The sequence below is a fragment of the Chamaea fasciata genome, unplaced genomic scaffold (assembly GCF_029207755.1).
Source record: "Chamaea fasciata isolate MVZ Bird 193981 ecotype frontalis unplaced genomic scaffold, bChaFas1.0.hap1 SCAF_246, whole genome shotgun sequence".
NCBI classification, from domain to species: Eukaryota; Metazoa; Chordata; class Aves; order Passeriformes; family Sylviidae; genus Chamaea; species Chamaea fasciata.
The window spans coordinates 87,078-101,049 of NW_027094331.1; the positions used below are offsets into that span (position 1 = coordinate 87,078).

The 13,972-nt window shown below is 59.6% G+C and overlaps 2 protein-coding genes across 4 annotated transcripts; both read right to left on the reverse strand.

Moving 5' to 3' along the window:
• Nucleotides 1–1,196: 1,196 nt before the first annotated feature.
• Nucleotides 1,197–7,067, reverse strand: KPTN (kaptin, actin binding protein). 2 transcript variants are annotated; one of them, XM_066208418.1, is made up of 12 exons: nt 6,523–7,067; nt 5,961–6,043; nt 5,645–5,729; nt 5,050–5,104; nt 4,008–4,083; nt 3,841–3,914; nt 3,456–3,565; nt 2,967–3,047; nt 2,824–2,887; nt 2,470–2,605; nt 1,866–2,039; nt 1,197–1,405 (listed from the first exon to the last, which is right to left on the reverse strand). In XM_066208418.1, exons 1-12 carry the CDS (start codon nt 6,872–6,874, stop codon nt 1,220–1,222), a joined length of 1,476 nt encoding a protein of 491 aa, XP_066064515.1. In that variant the 5' UTR covers nt 6,875–7,067; the 3' UTR covers nt 1,197–1,219. The 2 variants fall into 2 exon arrangements, with proteins under 2 accessions (XP_066064515.1, XP_066064514.1); XM_066208417.1 differs by having other exon boundaries at nt 5,050–5,729.
• Nucleotides 7,068–7,160: 93 nt separating this feature from the next.
• LOC136305020 (alpha-soluble NSF attachment protein-like) lies at nt 7,161–13,965 on the reverse strand. Of its 2 annotated transcripts, none has more exons than XM_066208419.1 (11): nt 13,826–13,965; nt 13,084–13,163; nt 12,478–12,594; nt 10,671–10,717; nt 10,196–10,273; nt 9,596–9,651; nt 9,089–9,173; nt 8,635–8,739; nt 8,295–8,363; nt 8,121–8,171; nt 7,161–7,709 (listed from the first exon to the last, which is right to left on the reverse strand). In XM_066208419.1, the coding sequence occupies exons 1-11, from the start codon at nt 13,921–13,923 to the stop codon at nt 7,608–7,610; spliced, it is 888 nt and encodes a 295-aa protein (XP_066064516.1). In that variant the 5' UTR covers nt 13,924–13,965; the 3' UTR covers nt 7,161–7,607. The 2 variants fall into 2 exon arrangements, with proteins under 2 accessions (XP_066064516.1, XP_066064517.1); XM_066208420.1 differs by having other exon boundaries at nt 13,864–13,945.
• Between the last annotated feature and the right edge of the window lie 7 nt (nt 13,966–13,972).

Genomic DNA, 13,972 nt, shown 5'->3' on the forward strand with positions numbered 1-13,972 from the left:
CCGGGACCCCCAAAAACCCACCCGGGACCCCCAAAATCCCCCCGGGACCCCCCAAAAACCCACCCGAGACCCCAAAACCCACCCGGGACCCCCCAAAATCCCCCCGGGACCCCCCAAAACCCACCCGGGACCCCCCAAAACCCACCTGGGACCCCCCAAAAACCCACCCGGGACCCCCAAAATCCCCCCGGGACCCCCAAAGACCCACCCGGGACCCCCCAAAAACCCACCTGGGACCCCAAAACCCACCTGGGACCCCCCAAAAACCCACCCGGGACCCCCAAAATCCCCCCGGGACCCCCCAAAAACCCACCCGGGACCCCCAAAACCCACCCGGGACCCCCCAAAAACCCACCTGGGACCCCAAAACCCACCCGGGACCCCCCAAAAACCCACCCGGGACCCCCAAAACCCACCCGGGACCCCCCAAAAAACCCACCTGGGACCCCAAAACCCACCCGGGACCCCCCAAAAACCCACCTGGGACCCCCAAAATCCCCCCGGGACCCCAAAACCCACCCGGGACCCCCCAAAACCCACCTGGGACCCCCCCAAAAACCCACCCGGGACCCCCAAAATCCCCCCGGGACCCCCAAAGACCCACCCGGGACCCCCCAAAAACCCACCTGGGACCCCAAAACCCACCTGGGACCCCCCAAAAACCCACCCGGGACCCCCAAAATCCCCCCGGGACCCCCCCAAAAACCCACCCGGGACCCCCAAAACCCACCCGGGACCCCCCAAAAAACCCACCTGGGACCCCAAAACCCACCCGGGACCCCCCAAAAACCCACCCGGGACCCCCAAAACCCACCCGGGACCCCCCAAAAACCCACCTGGGACCCCAAAACCCACCCGGGACCCCCCAAAAAACCCACCTGGGACCCCCAAAATCCCCCCGGGACCCCAAAACCCACCCGGGACCCCCCCAAAAACCCACCTGGGACCCCCAAAACCCACCCGGGACCCCCCAAAAACCCACCTGGGACCCCAAAACCCACCCGGGACCCCCCAAAAACCCACCTGGGACCCCCAAAATCCCCCCGGGACCCCAAAACCCACCCGGGACCCCCCAAAAACCCACCTGGGACCCCCAAAACCCACCCGGGACCCCCCAAAAACCCACCCGGGACCCCCAAAATCCCCCCCGAACCCTTTTTGGGGATCCCCGGGAATTCCGGCCACACCAGGACCCGTTTTGGGTTTTTTGGGAATATTTTTATTGGGATTCCGCAGCTCTTGGGGGCGGGGCGGGACCCCCCGGCCCTTCCTCCCCCTCCTCCTCTTCCTCCCGGCGCGGGTTTTGGGATTTTTCCCGGTTTTTCTCCCGGTTTTTTTCCCGGTTTCTCTGCACCTCCCTGCGGAGCCGCTCCCGCAGCAGCCGCGCCGTCGGCTCCAGGCTGTGCTGAGGGAGAGATTTGGGGGAAATTTGGGGGTTTTGGGGGAAAAAACCCCAATTTGGGGAGTCCCTTCCCGCCCCCAGAGACGGATCCGGGCACTGGGAACGCCGGGATTTGGGGGGAAGTCCAGGGAATTGGGGAAAAAACCCCAAAATCCGGGGAAAACCTCAGAACTTTGGGGGAAAAGCTCTGGAATTTGAGATAAAATCCCAGAATTTTTGGGGAAATCCCTGGAATTTGGGGAAGATCTCTGGAGCCCAGGGCTGGGAACCCCCCCCAGTTTTGGTGGACGCCACATTCGGGTTTCCCCCTCACCTGGAGGAGAATCCCGGGGTTTGGAGACCCCCAAATGCACCGAAAGTCCCCGGGGAAAAACGGGATTTTGGGGGAAAACCGCCGGAATTCGGGGCCGGGGACGCCCTGAAACGCCGGGAATTTTGGGGAATTTTGGGGATGTGGCGTCACCTGCAGCACGTGCAGCCCCCCCAGGCAGACGACGGCGAGTTCCCGCAGCCCGTCCCCCGTCAGGTCCAGCGGCTCCAGCGCCAGCAGCGGGGAGGGGAAACGGCGCGACCAGAGCGGCAGGAATTGCCCGAGACCCCCCGGATCGGCCCCGGAATATTTGTAACACAGCAGCTCCTGCGGGAGAGGAAGGCGGCCGGGGGCAAAATGAGGGAGATCGGGGGAAAAGCGGGAGAAATCCGGGAGAGAAGAGGAAAATCTGGGAGGAACGTGGGAGAAAAAACACAGAAAAATTTGGGGGAAAATTGGAGGGAAATTGGGGGAAATTTGGGAACATTTGGGGGAAATTTGGAGGGAAACTGGGGAGAAATTTGGGGAGCATTTGGGAAAATTAGGGAGGAAAACCAGGTTAAAACTGGGGAGAAATTTGAGGAGAAGACGAGGAAAAATTGAGGAACGTTGAGGGACAACTGGGGAGGAAACTCCAGCATCCAGGGGGTGGGTTTTCGGGACTCGGGGAGGAAACGTGGGGAATTCGGGGGCGGCTCCTTCGGGAACGTTCCGGAACATCCCAGAATTGGGGGAATTTCCGGGAATTGCCCCCGACCTGCCCGTAGGTGCCCAGCAGGATCTCGGCGCGGCCGTCCAAGTCGACGTCGGTGACTTTGGCGCAGAGCACGGCGTCGGAGCCGCGGCTGCCGGGCAGCTCCAGGGGCAGCGCCAGCCCGCGCCGCAGGATCCGCCTGGGGACGCAAAGTTCCCAGAACCGCCACTGAATCCCGGGAAATTGCCCGAATTCCCCGAGATTCCCCGGAGTCCCCAAAACGAATCCTGAGAGTTTTTCCTGGTTTTCGGCCGTTCCCCCCCTTGACGGGATTCGCCTCCGGAAATTCCCAAAGGTTCCACATTCTGGGGAACGTTCGGGGGCTTTTGGGGATCTTTTTGGGCGTTCCTGACTCACCGGTACACCACGGCGGCCTCCAGGGCGCTGCTCACCAGGAGGCTCCAGGAATCCTCGGCGTCCTCTGGGAATCCCCGGGGAAAACGGGATGAAAAACGCGGGTCGGGGGAACTCCGGGATCGCCCGTTTTCCCGCCGGCTCACCGTTCCCCTCCTGGGGCAGCGGGAAGAGCAGCACGGTGGAGATGGGCCCGTCCTGCTGCACGCTCCAGCTCTGCAGGACGGCTGCGAAAACGGGGCAGAGAACGGGCCAAAGGGGAAAAACGGGAATGAAGGTGGGAAAATGGCAAAAAAAAGGGAATGAAACGGGAAAAAACTGAGGGTCAAAGGGAATTGGGGATTTGGGGAATTCAGGGGGTTGGGCAATCGGGATCTCAGGGGTTTAGGGAATTGGGAATTCAGGAAATTCAGGGATTTGGGATTTGGGGATTTCAGGAACTTAGGGAATTTCAGGATTTAGGGAATGCCTCACCCCCACTGGCCTCGTCCACTCAATTCAGGGATTTGGGATTTGGGGATTTCAGGAATTTAAGGTTCGGGGGATTTCAGGATTTGGGGATTTCAGCGGCTTTGGGGTTTCAGTATTTCAGGCGTTCGGGGATTTGGGATTGAGGGGATTTGGGATCCTCTCACCCCCGGTGGCCTCGTCCACCCGCGCCGCCCGCACGAAGCCGCTCTGGCAGCCGAGGGCCGAGAGCCGGTGGCCGGAGCCGGGCAGGGAGCGGACGTCCAGCCACAGGACCCTGGGGGAAAACGGGAAAAACCGGGAAAAACCGGGAGTGGACAGCCAGCCGGAGAAGGCTGGGAAAATGGGGGGAGAAATAACGGGGAAAAAACGGGAAAAACCGGGAAAAAACGGGAACACGGGGAATGGGGAATCAGGGAGTGAACAGCCACAGGACCCTGGGGGAGAACGGGGGAAAAATGGGGGAAAACAGGAAAACTCTGGGAAAAAAAGGGGGAAAATCAGGGAAGAAAGGGACAAGAGGAGGAGGAGGAGGAGGAGGAAGGTCCGTACGTGCTGGGGATGTCCTGGAGCTCCGGGAAGAGCAGCTGGACCGGCTGCTCCTCGAACTGGTGCGAGCCGGGGTTCTGGAAAAGGGGAAAACCAGGAAAACGGGGAAGTCCTGAGGATATTCCCGGGGGATTTCTGGGGTGGAGTTGGGGCCTTTGGGGTCCTCTCACCTCCCTGTAGAGGTGGATGCCGGGGTCGTTCCCGCTCAGCAGGAACACGGTCTCCAGGTGCTCGCCCACCCGCACCCTGCCGAGGCGGGGACGGGTCAGGGGACTTGGGGATTCGGGGGGACTTGGGGATTCGGGGGGATTTGGGAATTCGGGGGGATCTGGGGATTCGGGGGGATTTGGGAATTCGGGGGGATTTGGGGATTCGGGGGGATTTGGGGATTCGGGGGGATTTGGGAATTCGGGGGGATTTGGGGATTCGGGGGGATTTGGGGATTCGGGGGGATTTGGGGATTCGGGGGGATTTGGGGATTCGGGGGGATTTGGGGATTCGGGGGGACTTGGGGATTCGGGGGGATTTGGGGATTCGGGGGGATTTGGGGATTCGGGGGGACTTGGGGATTCGGGGGGATTTGGGGATTCGGGGGATTTGGGGATTCGGGGGGATCTGGGGATTCGGGGGGATTTGGGAATTCGGGGGGATTTGGGGATTCGGGGGGATTTGGGAATTCGGGGGGACTTGGGAATTCGGGGGGACTTGGGGATTCGGGGGGATTTGGGGATTCGGGGGGACTTGGGGATTCGGGGGGATTTGGGGATTCGGGGGGATTTGGGAATTCGGGGGGATTTGGGGATTCGGGGGGATTTGGGGATTCGGGGGGATTTGGGGATTCTGGGGGGATTTGGGGATTCGGGGGGATTTGGGGATTCTGGGGGGATTTGGGGATTCGGGGGGACTTGGGGATTCGGGGGGATTTGGGGATTCTGGGGGGATTTGGGGATTCGGGGGGACTTGGGGATTCGGGGGGATTTGGGGATTCGGGGGGATTTGGGGATTCTGGGGGACTTGGGGATTCGGGGGGATTTGGGAATTCGGGGGGATTTGGGGATTCGGGGGGATTTGGGGATTCTGGGGGATTTGGGGATTCGGGGGGATTTGGGGATTCGGGGGGACTTGGGGATTCGGGGGGATTTGGGGATTCGGGGGGGATTTGGGGATTTTTTGGGGATCTTTTAGGGGATTTGGGGTGTTTTGGGCACTCACTGGGCGTGGCACAGCTGGAAGGGCGTGAAGCGAAGCTCCAGGTTCAGGCAACTCTCTGGGGGGGAAGAGGGGCTGGGACCCTTCCGGGGGGTCCCAAACCCCGTTTTCGGGGTCCCAGACACACTTCTGGGGCCCAATCCCCAGTTTTGGGGGTCCCCACCCCAACCTGGGGCTCCCCAATCCCGTTTTCGGGGTCCCAGCCCCATTTCTGGGGGTCCAAATCCCACTTTTGGGCTCCCCAATCCCGTTTTCGGGGTCCCAGCCCCATTTCTGGGGGTCCAAATCCCACTTTTGGGCTCCCCAATCCCGTTTTCGGGGTCCCAGCCCCATTTCTGGGGGTCCAAATCCCACTTTTGGGCTCCCCAATCCCGTTTTCGGGGTCCCAGCCCCATTTCTGGGGGTCCAAATCCCACTTTTGGGCTCCCCGATCCCGTTTTCGGGGTCCCAGCCCCATTTCTGGGGGTCCAAATCCCACTTTTGGGCTCCCCGATCCCGTTTTCGGGGTCCCAGCCCCATTTCTGGGGGTCCAAATCCCACTTTTGGGCTCCCCAATCCCGTTTTCGGGGTCCCAGCCCCATTTCTCGGGGTCTCTCACGGGCCACGGAGTCGAGGTCGAACTCGCAGCCCGGCTCGTAGTCACAGTAAATGTTCAGGAAGGGGCTGGGCTTGTCCCCCGAGTCCTGGGGGACCCCAAAAATCACCTCAGAGCCCCCCAAAAACCGCCTGAGACCCCTCTGAGCCCCCCCAAACCCAGGACCCCCCAAACCCACCCCAAAAACCCCCTGGAAACCTTTGAGACCCCCCTGGGACCCCCCAATGCCCTCTGAGCCCCCAAATCCCCCCAAATATCCCCCAGAGCCCCCCAAATCCCGCCGGGACCCCCCAAATCCCGCCGGCCCCCCACAGCGCACCTTGATGAAGGTGATCCCGACCACGAGGCCGCGCTGCGGGGGCGATTTGGGGAAGGAATCGATGGAAACGATCTCGGCGTCAACTGCGGGCAGCGGCCGTCAGGGACCCCCCAGAATAACCCCAAATCACCCCCCAAAGTAACGGAAAAATCCCCAGAACCCGCCCAAAAATCCCGCCCCAAAATCCCCCCAAAAAACCAAATCAAACCGCCCCAAAACCCTAAAAATCAAAAATCAAAAATCTCCTCAAAATTCCCCCCAAAGTCTCCTCAAAACTCCCCCGAGATCTCCTCGAGAACCCCCCAAATCCCCCCAAATCCCCTCAGGAACCCCCCAAATCCCCTCAAATCCCCTCAAACCCCCCCAAATCCCCTCAGGAACCCCCCGAGATCTCCTCGAGAACCCCCAAATCCCCTCAAACCCCCCCAAACCCCCTCAGGAACCCCCGAGATCTCCTCGAGAACCCCCCAAACCCCCCCAAACCCCCTCAGGAACCCCCCAGATCTCCTCGAGACCCCCCCGGACCCCCGAGGCGAGGCGCGGCCCGCTCCGCCCGCCGTACCGGGGATGTAGGTGAACTGCATCTCCCGCGCCAGCGGCCTGAGGCGCGGCCGCAGCTGCAGGTAGCGGAAGAGCAGCACCTTCCCCTTGAGGGCGGCGGCCAGGAGCCCCCCGGGCCCGGCCCCGGCCGCGGCCGCCGGCAGCGCCGTCAGCCCGTACACGTTACTCTGGGAGCCCAGGCGGCTGAAGCTGTCCTCCACCAGCGGGCAGCGGCCCCACGGGGCCATGGCGGCAACGGAGGGAGCCGGGCGCCGGCAAACGCCGGGGCGGGGCCCTCGCGGCGCCTCAGGCACCGCCCGGGCCGCCCCACCGGCCGGGGCCTGCAGGCGGGGCGGCGCGCCGCGTGACGTCATGGCCCCGACGGGAGCTGCGGGCGGAGAGGGGAAGGGGCGTGGCTATGCAAATGAGACGCGGACTGCATGACCGCATATGGGGGACTGGGCGTGGCCGCGACCGGGGGCGTGGCCGATGGCGGGTGGGGAGCGCGGGGACGGATTTGGGGTCAGGGAGGGAAATTTGGGGGTCAAGGGTGGAATTCTGGGAATTTCCGTAATTTCTGGGGGGAAACCGACCCAACCCCTCCCCTTTACCCACCTGAAAAATAAAAAAAAAAAAATAAAACTCGGATGTGGCCCCAAATGCCAAAAGATTTCTATTAAATATTTAATTGTGGGGGGAAATCCAAGGAGGGCGACCAGGAATGTTCCAGAAGGTCGGGCAGGCTCAAAGCCGGGGGGGTTGGGGGATTTCTGGGGTGTCCCAGAGCACATCCTGCTCCGCCCTGGGCCTGTTGGAATTTTTTATTTTGGGGGTTTTTTGCATTTTGGGGGGATTTTCAGGGCAAATCTTGCTCCTCCCTGGAGATTTGGGGTTTTTTGCGTTTTTGGGGTTAATTTGGGTGTTTTCAGCGCAGGTCCTGCTCCTCCCCGGGGATATTGGATATTTTTAGCGATTATTGCATTTTTCGGGATGTTTTTGGGATATTTTGGGGGCTCTCAGCGCAGGTCCTGCTCCTCCCCGGGGATATTGGATATTTTTAGCGATTATTGCATTTTTCGGGATGTTTTTGGGATATTTTGGGGGCTCTCAGCGCAGGTCCTGCTCCTCCCCGGGGATGCTCCTCTTGATCCGCAGCAGCAGCGACGTCAGCCACTGGTCCAGGCGGGAGATGGAGTCAAAGTCCTTCACCTGCAGGGATCGGGGGGAATTCGGGGAAATTCGGGAATTTCCGGGAAAATTCGGGGATTGGGGGGGAAATTTGAGGAATTTCATGGGAGATCCGGGAATTTCAGGGGGGTTTGAGAGGATTTGGGAGGGAATTTGGGGAGGAATTCTGGGGAGACTGGGGGAAGGTTTGGGGAGAATTTGGGGTGAATTTGGAGGGACGTTTGGGGCGAGTTTGGGCTGGATTTGGGGGATTTGAAGAGGACTCGGGGAAACTGTGAGGGCTGAACCTTGGGGTGGATTTGGGGCAGATTTGGGGTGGATTTGGGTGAATTTGGGGTGAATTTTGGGGCGGAATTTGGGGTGAATTTTGGGGCGGATTTTGGGGTGAATTTTGGGGCGGATTTTGGGGTGAATTTGGGGTTCCCCACGTACAGCGTCGGTGAAGGCGTCGACGTTCTGCTCCTCGTGAGCCTCCAGCAGCTTCTGCGGAGGGAGAGGAGGAGGAGGAGGAGGAGGAGGAGGAGGAGGAGGAAGGCTGGGAGCCTCCCTGCTCCCCCCAGAGCCCCGAGGAAGAGGAGGAGGAGGAGGGAGGGGAGGAAGGCTGACCTTGAGCAGTTTGCACTCCCGGGAGTCGGAGAAGGCCGGGAACATTTCCTCGTATCGCTGCACGGCCAGCTGGGCGGCGGGGGAACGGGGAGAAACGGGAAACGGGAGAATGCATTCGGACCGTGGGGTGGGAAACTCCCCATCCCCCATCCCATTCCCAAATTCCCGCCTTCCCAACCAGCCCGATTAGGCCCCAATTAACGAATTAACGAATACCTTGGCGCCGAGCAGAGGCGGCAGAGGGCGGCCGAAGAAACGCCCCATTCCCAAATTCCCCGCGGTCCCCAATTCCTAATTAACGCCCACCCAGCCCCTCGTTAGGCCGTCGTTAATTAACCACCTTGGCGTTGAGCATGTCCACGCAGAAGTGGCAGAGGGCGGCCCGGAAGAAATGCTCCTTGGCGCTGTATTTGAGCAGGGGGCTGTCCATGGCCACGGCCCCCACCTGGGAACGGGAGAACACGGATCCAGGCTGGGAATCCAGGGAATGCCCGCGGCCCAGAAATCCAGGGAACGAACCCCACAATGCCAGGGAATCGAACCCGGCGTTCCGGGAAATTTAGGGGGAAAAAAGCGGGAGGAATGAGGGAAAGGGCGGGAAAAAAGAGAGAACGAAGCAGGAAAAAATCAGGAAAATCAGGGGAAAAAAAAGAGTAGGAAAAGGAGGGAAAACCCAGAGAAATGAGAGAAAAGGAGGGAAAAACCAGAGAAAAGAGGGAAGAAAGCAGGAAAAGGAGGGAAAATGATGAAGAAGCAGGGAAAGGAGGACAAGAGGAGGAGGAGGAGGGGCAGACCTGCTCGTAGATGTCGATGGCTCGCGGGAACTGCTCGAGCTGCGCCGCAAACGCCGCCACCTTCAGCAGGCACTTGTTGGCTGAGCTGGGAATTGGGAATCCGGGCTGGGGCCGGGCTCGGAACGCCCGGCAGAACCCCGGATCCCACAGAAATCCCCCGCATCCCACAGAAATCCCCCGGATCTCGGCCAGGACCCGCAAAATTCATCCTGAAATCTGGGAAATCCCAGCCCACATCCCCCCCAAACCTCCCAGATCCCAGAATTCCCCCCCAGCCCCTCCCGGATCCGCTGGGACCCGCTGAGCTCTGGGGGATCTGTCAGGGTCAGGATCCTTTGGGATCCAGCGGGGTTGGGATCTGTTGGAAATTGGGATTTGGGCCGGGATCCGTTTGGGATCAGCCGGAATCGGGGATCCGTTGGGATGTGGGGTGGGATCTCTCTGGGACCCCTCGGAGTCGGGCCGGGATCCGTTTGGGATCAGCCGGAATCGGGGATCTGCGCGTACCTGGTGGATTCCTCCCCCCGGTAGTAATCGGCCGCCTGCTCGTAGTGCGCCACGGCCTGCGGGGAAAAGGTCGCGGGAATGTGCCGCAACTGGGGAGAATCGGGATGCGACGGGGAAACGCCTGGAGAGCCCCGCTGCCTCCCAGGAAAGCGCAGGAAGAGCTCCAAGCCCGCCCGCTGCTCCCGGTTCGCGGCTTTCTCCCGGGATTTCTTTGCTCCCGGGTTTCATTCCAGGATTTCTTTCCCTGAATTTTTGTTCCTGGGTTTTTGTTTTTTTCCAGGTTTTTTTGTTCCTGGATTTTGCTCCCGGATTCCGCCCCCGCTCCATCTGCTCCATCTGCCCGGGGCTGGGCTGGGAGGGATTCCCAGAGAAATCCCAAAAATATCCGGGAAAAAGCCGAGAGAATCCCAGGGAAAAAAAAAATCCCGGAAAACTCCCCCAAAAGTTCCAGAAAAATCCCCCCAGAAAATCTCAGAAAAATAAAATTAATCCTGGAAAAATCCCCCAAAATCCCGGAAAAATCCCGGAAAAATCCCCCCAATTGCTCCTTTCCCGGCCCGATTTTCCAGGATTTCCTGGGAGTTCCCAGGGATCTCTCACCTTCTCCACGTCCAGCAGGTCGCTCTCGTAGATCTCGGCGATGCCGATGTGGTGCTTGGCCGCGATGGTGAAACGGCCCTGGGGGAGAAACGGGGGAATCCAGGGAAAGCGGGAAATCCCGGGGAAAAACGGGAATATTCCGGGAAAAACGGGAATATTCCATGGCGAAATGGGAATATTCGGGGAAAAAATGGGGATATTCAACGGGAAAACAGCAGAGAAAACAGGGATAACTCACAGAAAAATGGGAAAATTGGCTGGAAAAATGGGAAAAATTCCACGGAAAAACGGGAAAATAATTCCGTGGGGAAAATGGGAAAAGAATTCCGTGGGAAAACGGGGATGTTCTGTGGAGAAATGGGAAAACTCTGGGAAAGACAGAGATCCCAAGGGATCCGGAGCTGCCCCAGGAATGGGAAAAACCCCAAATCCCAAAATCCCCCCCAGTCCCAAAGGATCCCCGGGAACGTCTCACCATGTCCGTGTAGATCTCGACGGCTCGGAGCAGGCAGTTCACGGCCTCTGGAAATCCGGGAAAAACAATGGGAATGGGGCCCAAAATCCTCGGGATCAGATCCCAAAATCCTCGGGATCAAACCCCCAAATCCTCGGGATCAAATCCCACAATCCTCGGGATCAAATCCCAAAATCCTCGGGATGAAACCCCAAAATCCTTGGGATCAAATCCCACAATCCTCGGGATCAAACCCCCAAATCCTCGGGATCAAACCCCCAAATCCTCGGGATCAAACCCCCAAATCCTCGGGATCAAATCCCACAATCCTCGGGATCAAACTCCACAATCCTCGGGATCAAACCCCCAAATCCTCGGGATCAAACCCCACAATCCTCGGGATCAAATCCCACAATCCTCGGGATCAAATCCCACAATCCTCGGGATCAAACCCCCAAATCCTCGGGATCAAACCCCCAAATCCTCGGGATCAAATCCCACAATCCTCGGGATCAAACTCCACAATCCTCGGGATCAAACCCCACAATCCTCGGGATCAAACCCCACAATCCTCGGGATCAAATCCCACAATCCTCGGGATCAAATCCCACAATCCCCGGGATCGGAGCCTGAATCCACAGAAATTCCACCCAACAAACTGAGGTTTGTTCCCAAAAACGTGGGAATTCTGCCCCAAAAACCAGGAATTCTGCCCCCCCAAGAAAGAGAATTTTCCCGAAAAACCCGGGAATTTTGCCCAGGGAAAGGAACTCTGCCCAAAACCGGCGGGAATTCCGCCCCAACAAGTGGGAATTCTGCCCAAGGAGAAAGGGAATTCTGCGTAAATACCCGGGAATTCTGCCCAAAATCCCGGGATCCGTGCCCAAACCCTGTGGGAATCCTGCCCAAAAAAGGGAATTTTGCCCCAGAAAATGGGAATCCTGCCCGAAAACCCGGGAATTTCACCCAAAAACCTGGGATTTGTGCCCAAAAGCTGGGAATTCTGCCCAAACCCCGCAGGAATTCCGCCCCAAGCCGGGCCCCATCTGCCGGCCCCGGAATTCCAACTGCAGCCCAGAATTCCCAGGGAAAACTGGGAAACTGGCAAAAATCTGGGAACTCTGGGGGGTTGGGGGAGGTCTGGGGAGAATTTTGGGAAATTCACTGGGAGGGAAAAGGATCTTGAGGGGATCTAAGAGAACTAAAAGGATCCCAAAGGGATCTCAGGAAACTTCCTGGGGGTTTCAGGAGGTTTCAACGGGATCGGGGCGGAATTGAACGGGATTGGGGCGGAATTTAACGGGATCGGGGCGGAATTGAACGGGATCGGGGCGGAATTTAACGGGATCGGGGCGGAATTGAACGGGATTGGGGAGGAATTTAACGGGATCGGGGCGGAATTGAACGGGATCGGGGCGGAATTTAACGGGATCGGGGCGGAATTGAACGGGATTGTTGTGGAATTTAACGGGATCGGGGCGGAATTTAACGGGATTGTTGTGGAATTTAACAGGATCGGGGCGGAATTTAACGGGATCGGGGCGGAATTTAACGGGATCGGGGCGGAATTGAACGGGATTGAGGTGGAATTTAACGGGACTGGGGTGGAATTTAACGGGATCGGGGCGGAATTGAACGGGATTGGGGTGGAATTTAATGGGATTTTAATGAGATTTGAATGGGATTTTAACGGGATTTTGACACGATTTCCCCAAAATTTCCCAGGACCCCGCCCAGATCCCACCTGAAGCGCCAGCCCCATCCCCCAAACCCCCCAAAATCCCCCAAAATCCCCAATTCTCGCCCAGTTCCCCCCAGTTCCCCTCACCCTGGGGATCAGCCTTCTTGAAGGCGTTGCCGGCGTCCACGAAGTTCATGGCGGCGTCGTGTTTGTTCTGCAGCTGCAGCTGGAGCTGGGCACTGCGGGAAAAGGCGGCCCCAGCCTCTGGGAACGGGGATTAATTACAAATACGGATGGTTATTAATCACTGCTGAGCGTTCCCGACGGGGTTTACACACGCGGTTTGCTCTGCAGCCGCAGCTGGAGCCGGGCAGCGCGGGAAAAGGCGGCCCCAGCCTCTGGGAACGGGGGAATTCAACGTATTGACGGCATTTAGACAATTCACGGCCGGGGTTTATCCACAGGATCGATGGGGTTTGTTCATCGACGGGATTTCCGAGATCGCTGAGCGGGAAAACGCGGCCCCAGCCTCCGGAAAATGGGGAAAATTCAATTTATCGACGGGATGGATCGCCCGGAAAGGGCTGGAAACAGCAGGAAAACCAATTCCCCCGTTCTCTGGGGGTGTCACCAAAACCTGGGAATTTCTTTTTCGGGGGAGGAGGAGGAGTTTTGGGTGGCTGGGGTCTCCAGAGGCTGGGGAGCGTTTCCAGCGATTCCGGGAGCTGGAAAAGGGGGATTTGGGGCTCTCACGGCTCCAGTTCTTGGCCATCTTGAAGAGGTTGGCGGCGCGGGTGAAGCTCTCGCAGGCCTCCTCCAGCCGGGACGAGCCCCTGGAACAACAACGGGACATCCGGGGGTTGGGGCATTTCGGGGCCTCGGGGGGCCTCGGGGAGAATTTCGGGAATTTGGGGGATTTTCGGGGAATTTGGGGGATTTTCGGGGCAGTTTTGAGGACTTTTTTGGGGGTTCTGCGGGTATTTCGGGGCTTTTTGTGGGAAATTTTGGGGGGAATTTTGGGGGTTTGGGGGGATTGGGGGAATTTTCGGGATTTTTCGGGGATTTAGGGGGCAATTCTGGGGGTTTTTAATAGGAATTTTGGGGGGTTTTGGGGTGAATTCCGGGGGTTTTGTGGGAATTTTGGGGGCTCTGGGGCGTTTCGGGGAGCGGGAGGTGGGAAAATGGGAACGGGGGAGGATTTTGAGGAGCTGGGAGGGGCCCGGGCTGGGAAAAGCGGAATTCGGGGCGGGGAAAAGGGAACGGGAGGAGTTTGGCCGAGACCGGGCCGGGCAAAGAGAACCCCGGGCGGTCGGGGAGGGATCTGGGCTGGGAGAAGCGGGGACCGGGGCGATTCCGAGGGAGAAACGCCGCCCGATCGCCGCCGCCGCCCGCTGGCCCCTCACCACTGTCCGTCCCCCTTCCCGCCTTCTCCCCCCTCAGGCCGCCGCGCCTCGCCCTCCGCGGCGCTCCCGGGGCCGGGGCGGCCCGCACGCACCCGAAGAGGCCCCCGAGGAAGGACTGAGCGCCCCGGACCTTCCGCTCGGCCTCGCCCAGGAGCCGCTGCGCCTCCGCCTCCTTCCCCGCCGCCGCCATGACGGCGCCGCCGCCGCCTCACGTGACCCCGCGCGCCGTCACGTGACCC

Excerpts from the sequence above, each read along its gene's own strand:
- KPTN (XM_066208417.1), bottom strand. The coding sequence starts at position 6,874 with ATGACGTCACGCGGCGCGCCGCCCCGCCTGCAGGCCCCGGCCGGTGGG. Across the intron at positions 2,888-2,966 it reads GCTGCCCCAGGAGGGGAACG|AGGACGCCGAGGATTCCTGG; the intron begins GTGAGCCGGCGG and ends GGGGATTCCCAG. Across the intron at positions 1,406-1,865 it reads GGGGGCTGCACGTGCTGCAG|CACAGCCTGGAGCCGACGGC; the intron begins GTGACGCCACAT and ends TCTCTCCCTCAG.
- LOC136305020 (XM_066208419.1), bottom strand. The coding sequence starts at position 13,923 with ATGGCGGCGGCGGGGAAGGAGGCGGAGGCGCAGCGGCTCCTGGGCGAG. Across the intron at positions 8,740-9,088 it reads CCATCGACATCTACGAGCAG|GTGGGGGCCGTGGCCATGGA; the intron begins GTCTGCCCCTCC and ends TCCCGTTCCCAG. Across the intron at positions 8,172-8,294 it reads GGGAGTGCAAACTGCTCAAG|AAGCTGCTGGAGGCTCACGA; the intron begins GTCAGCCTTCCT and ends CTCCCTCCGCAG.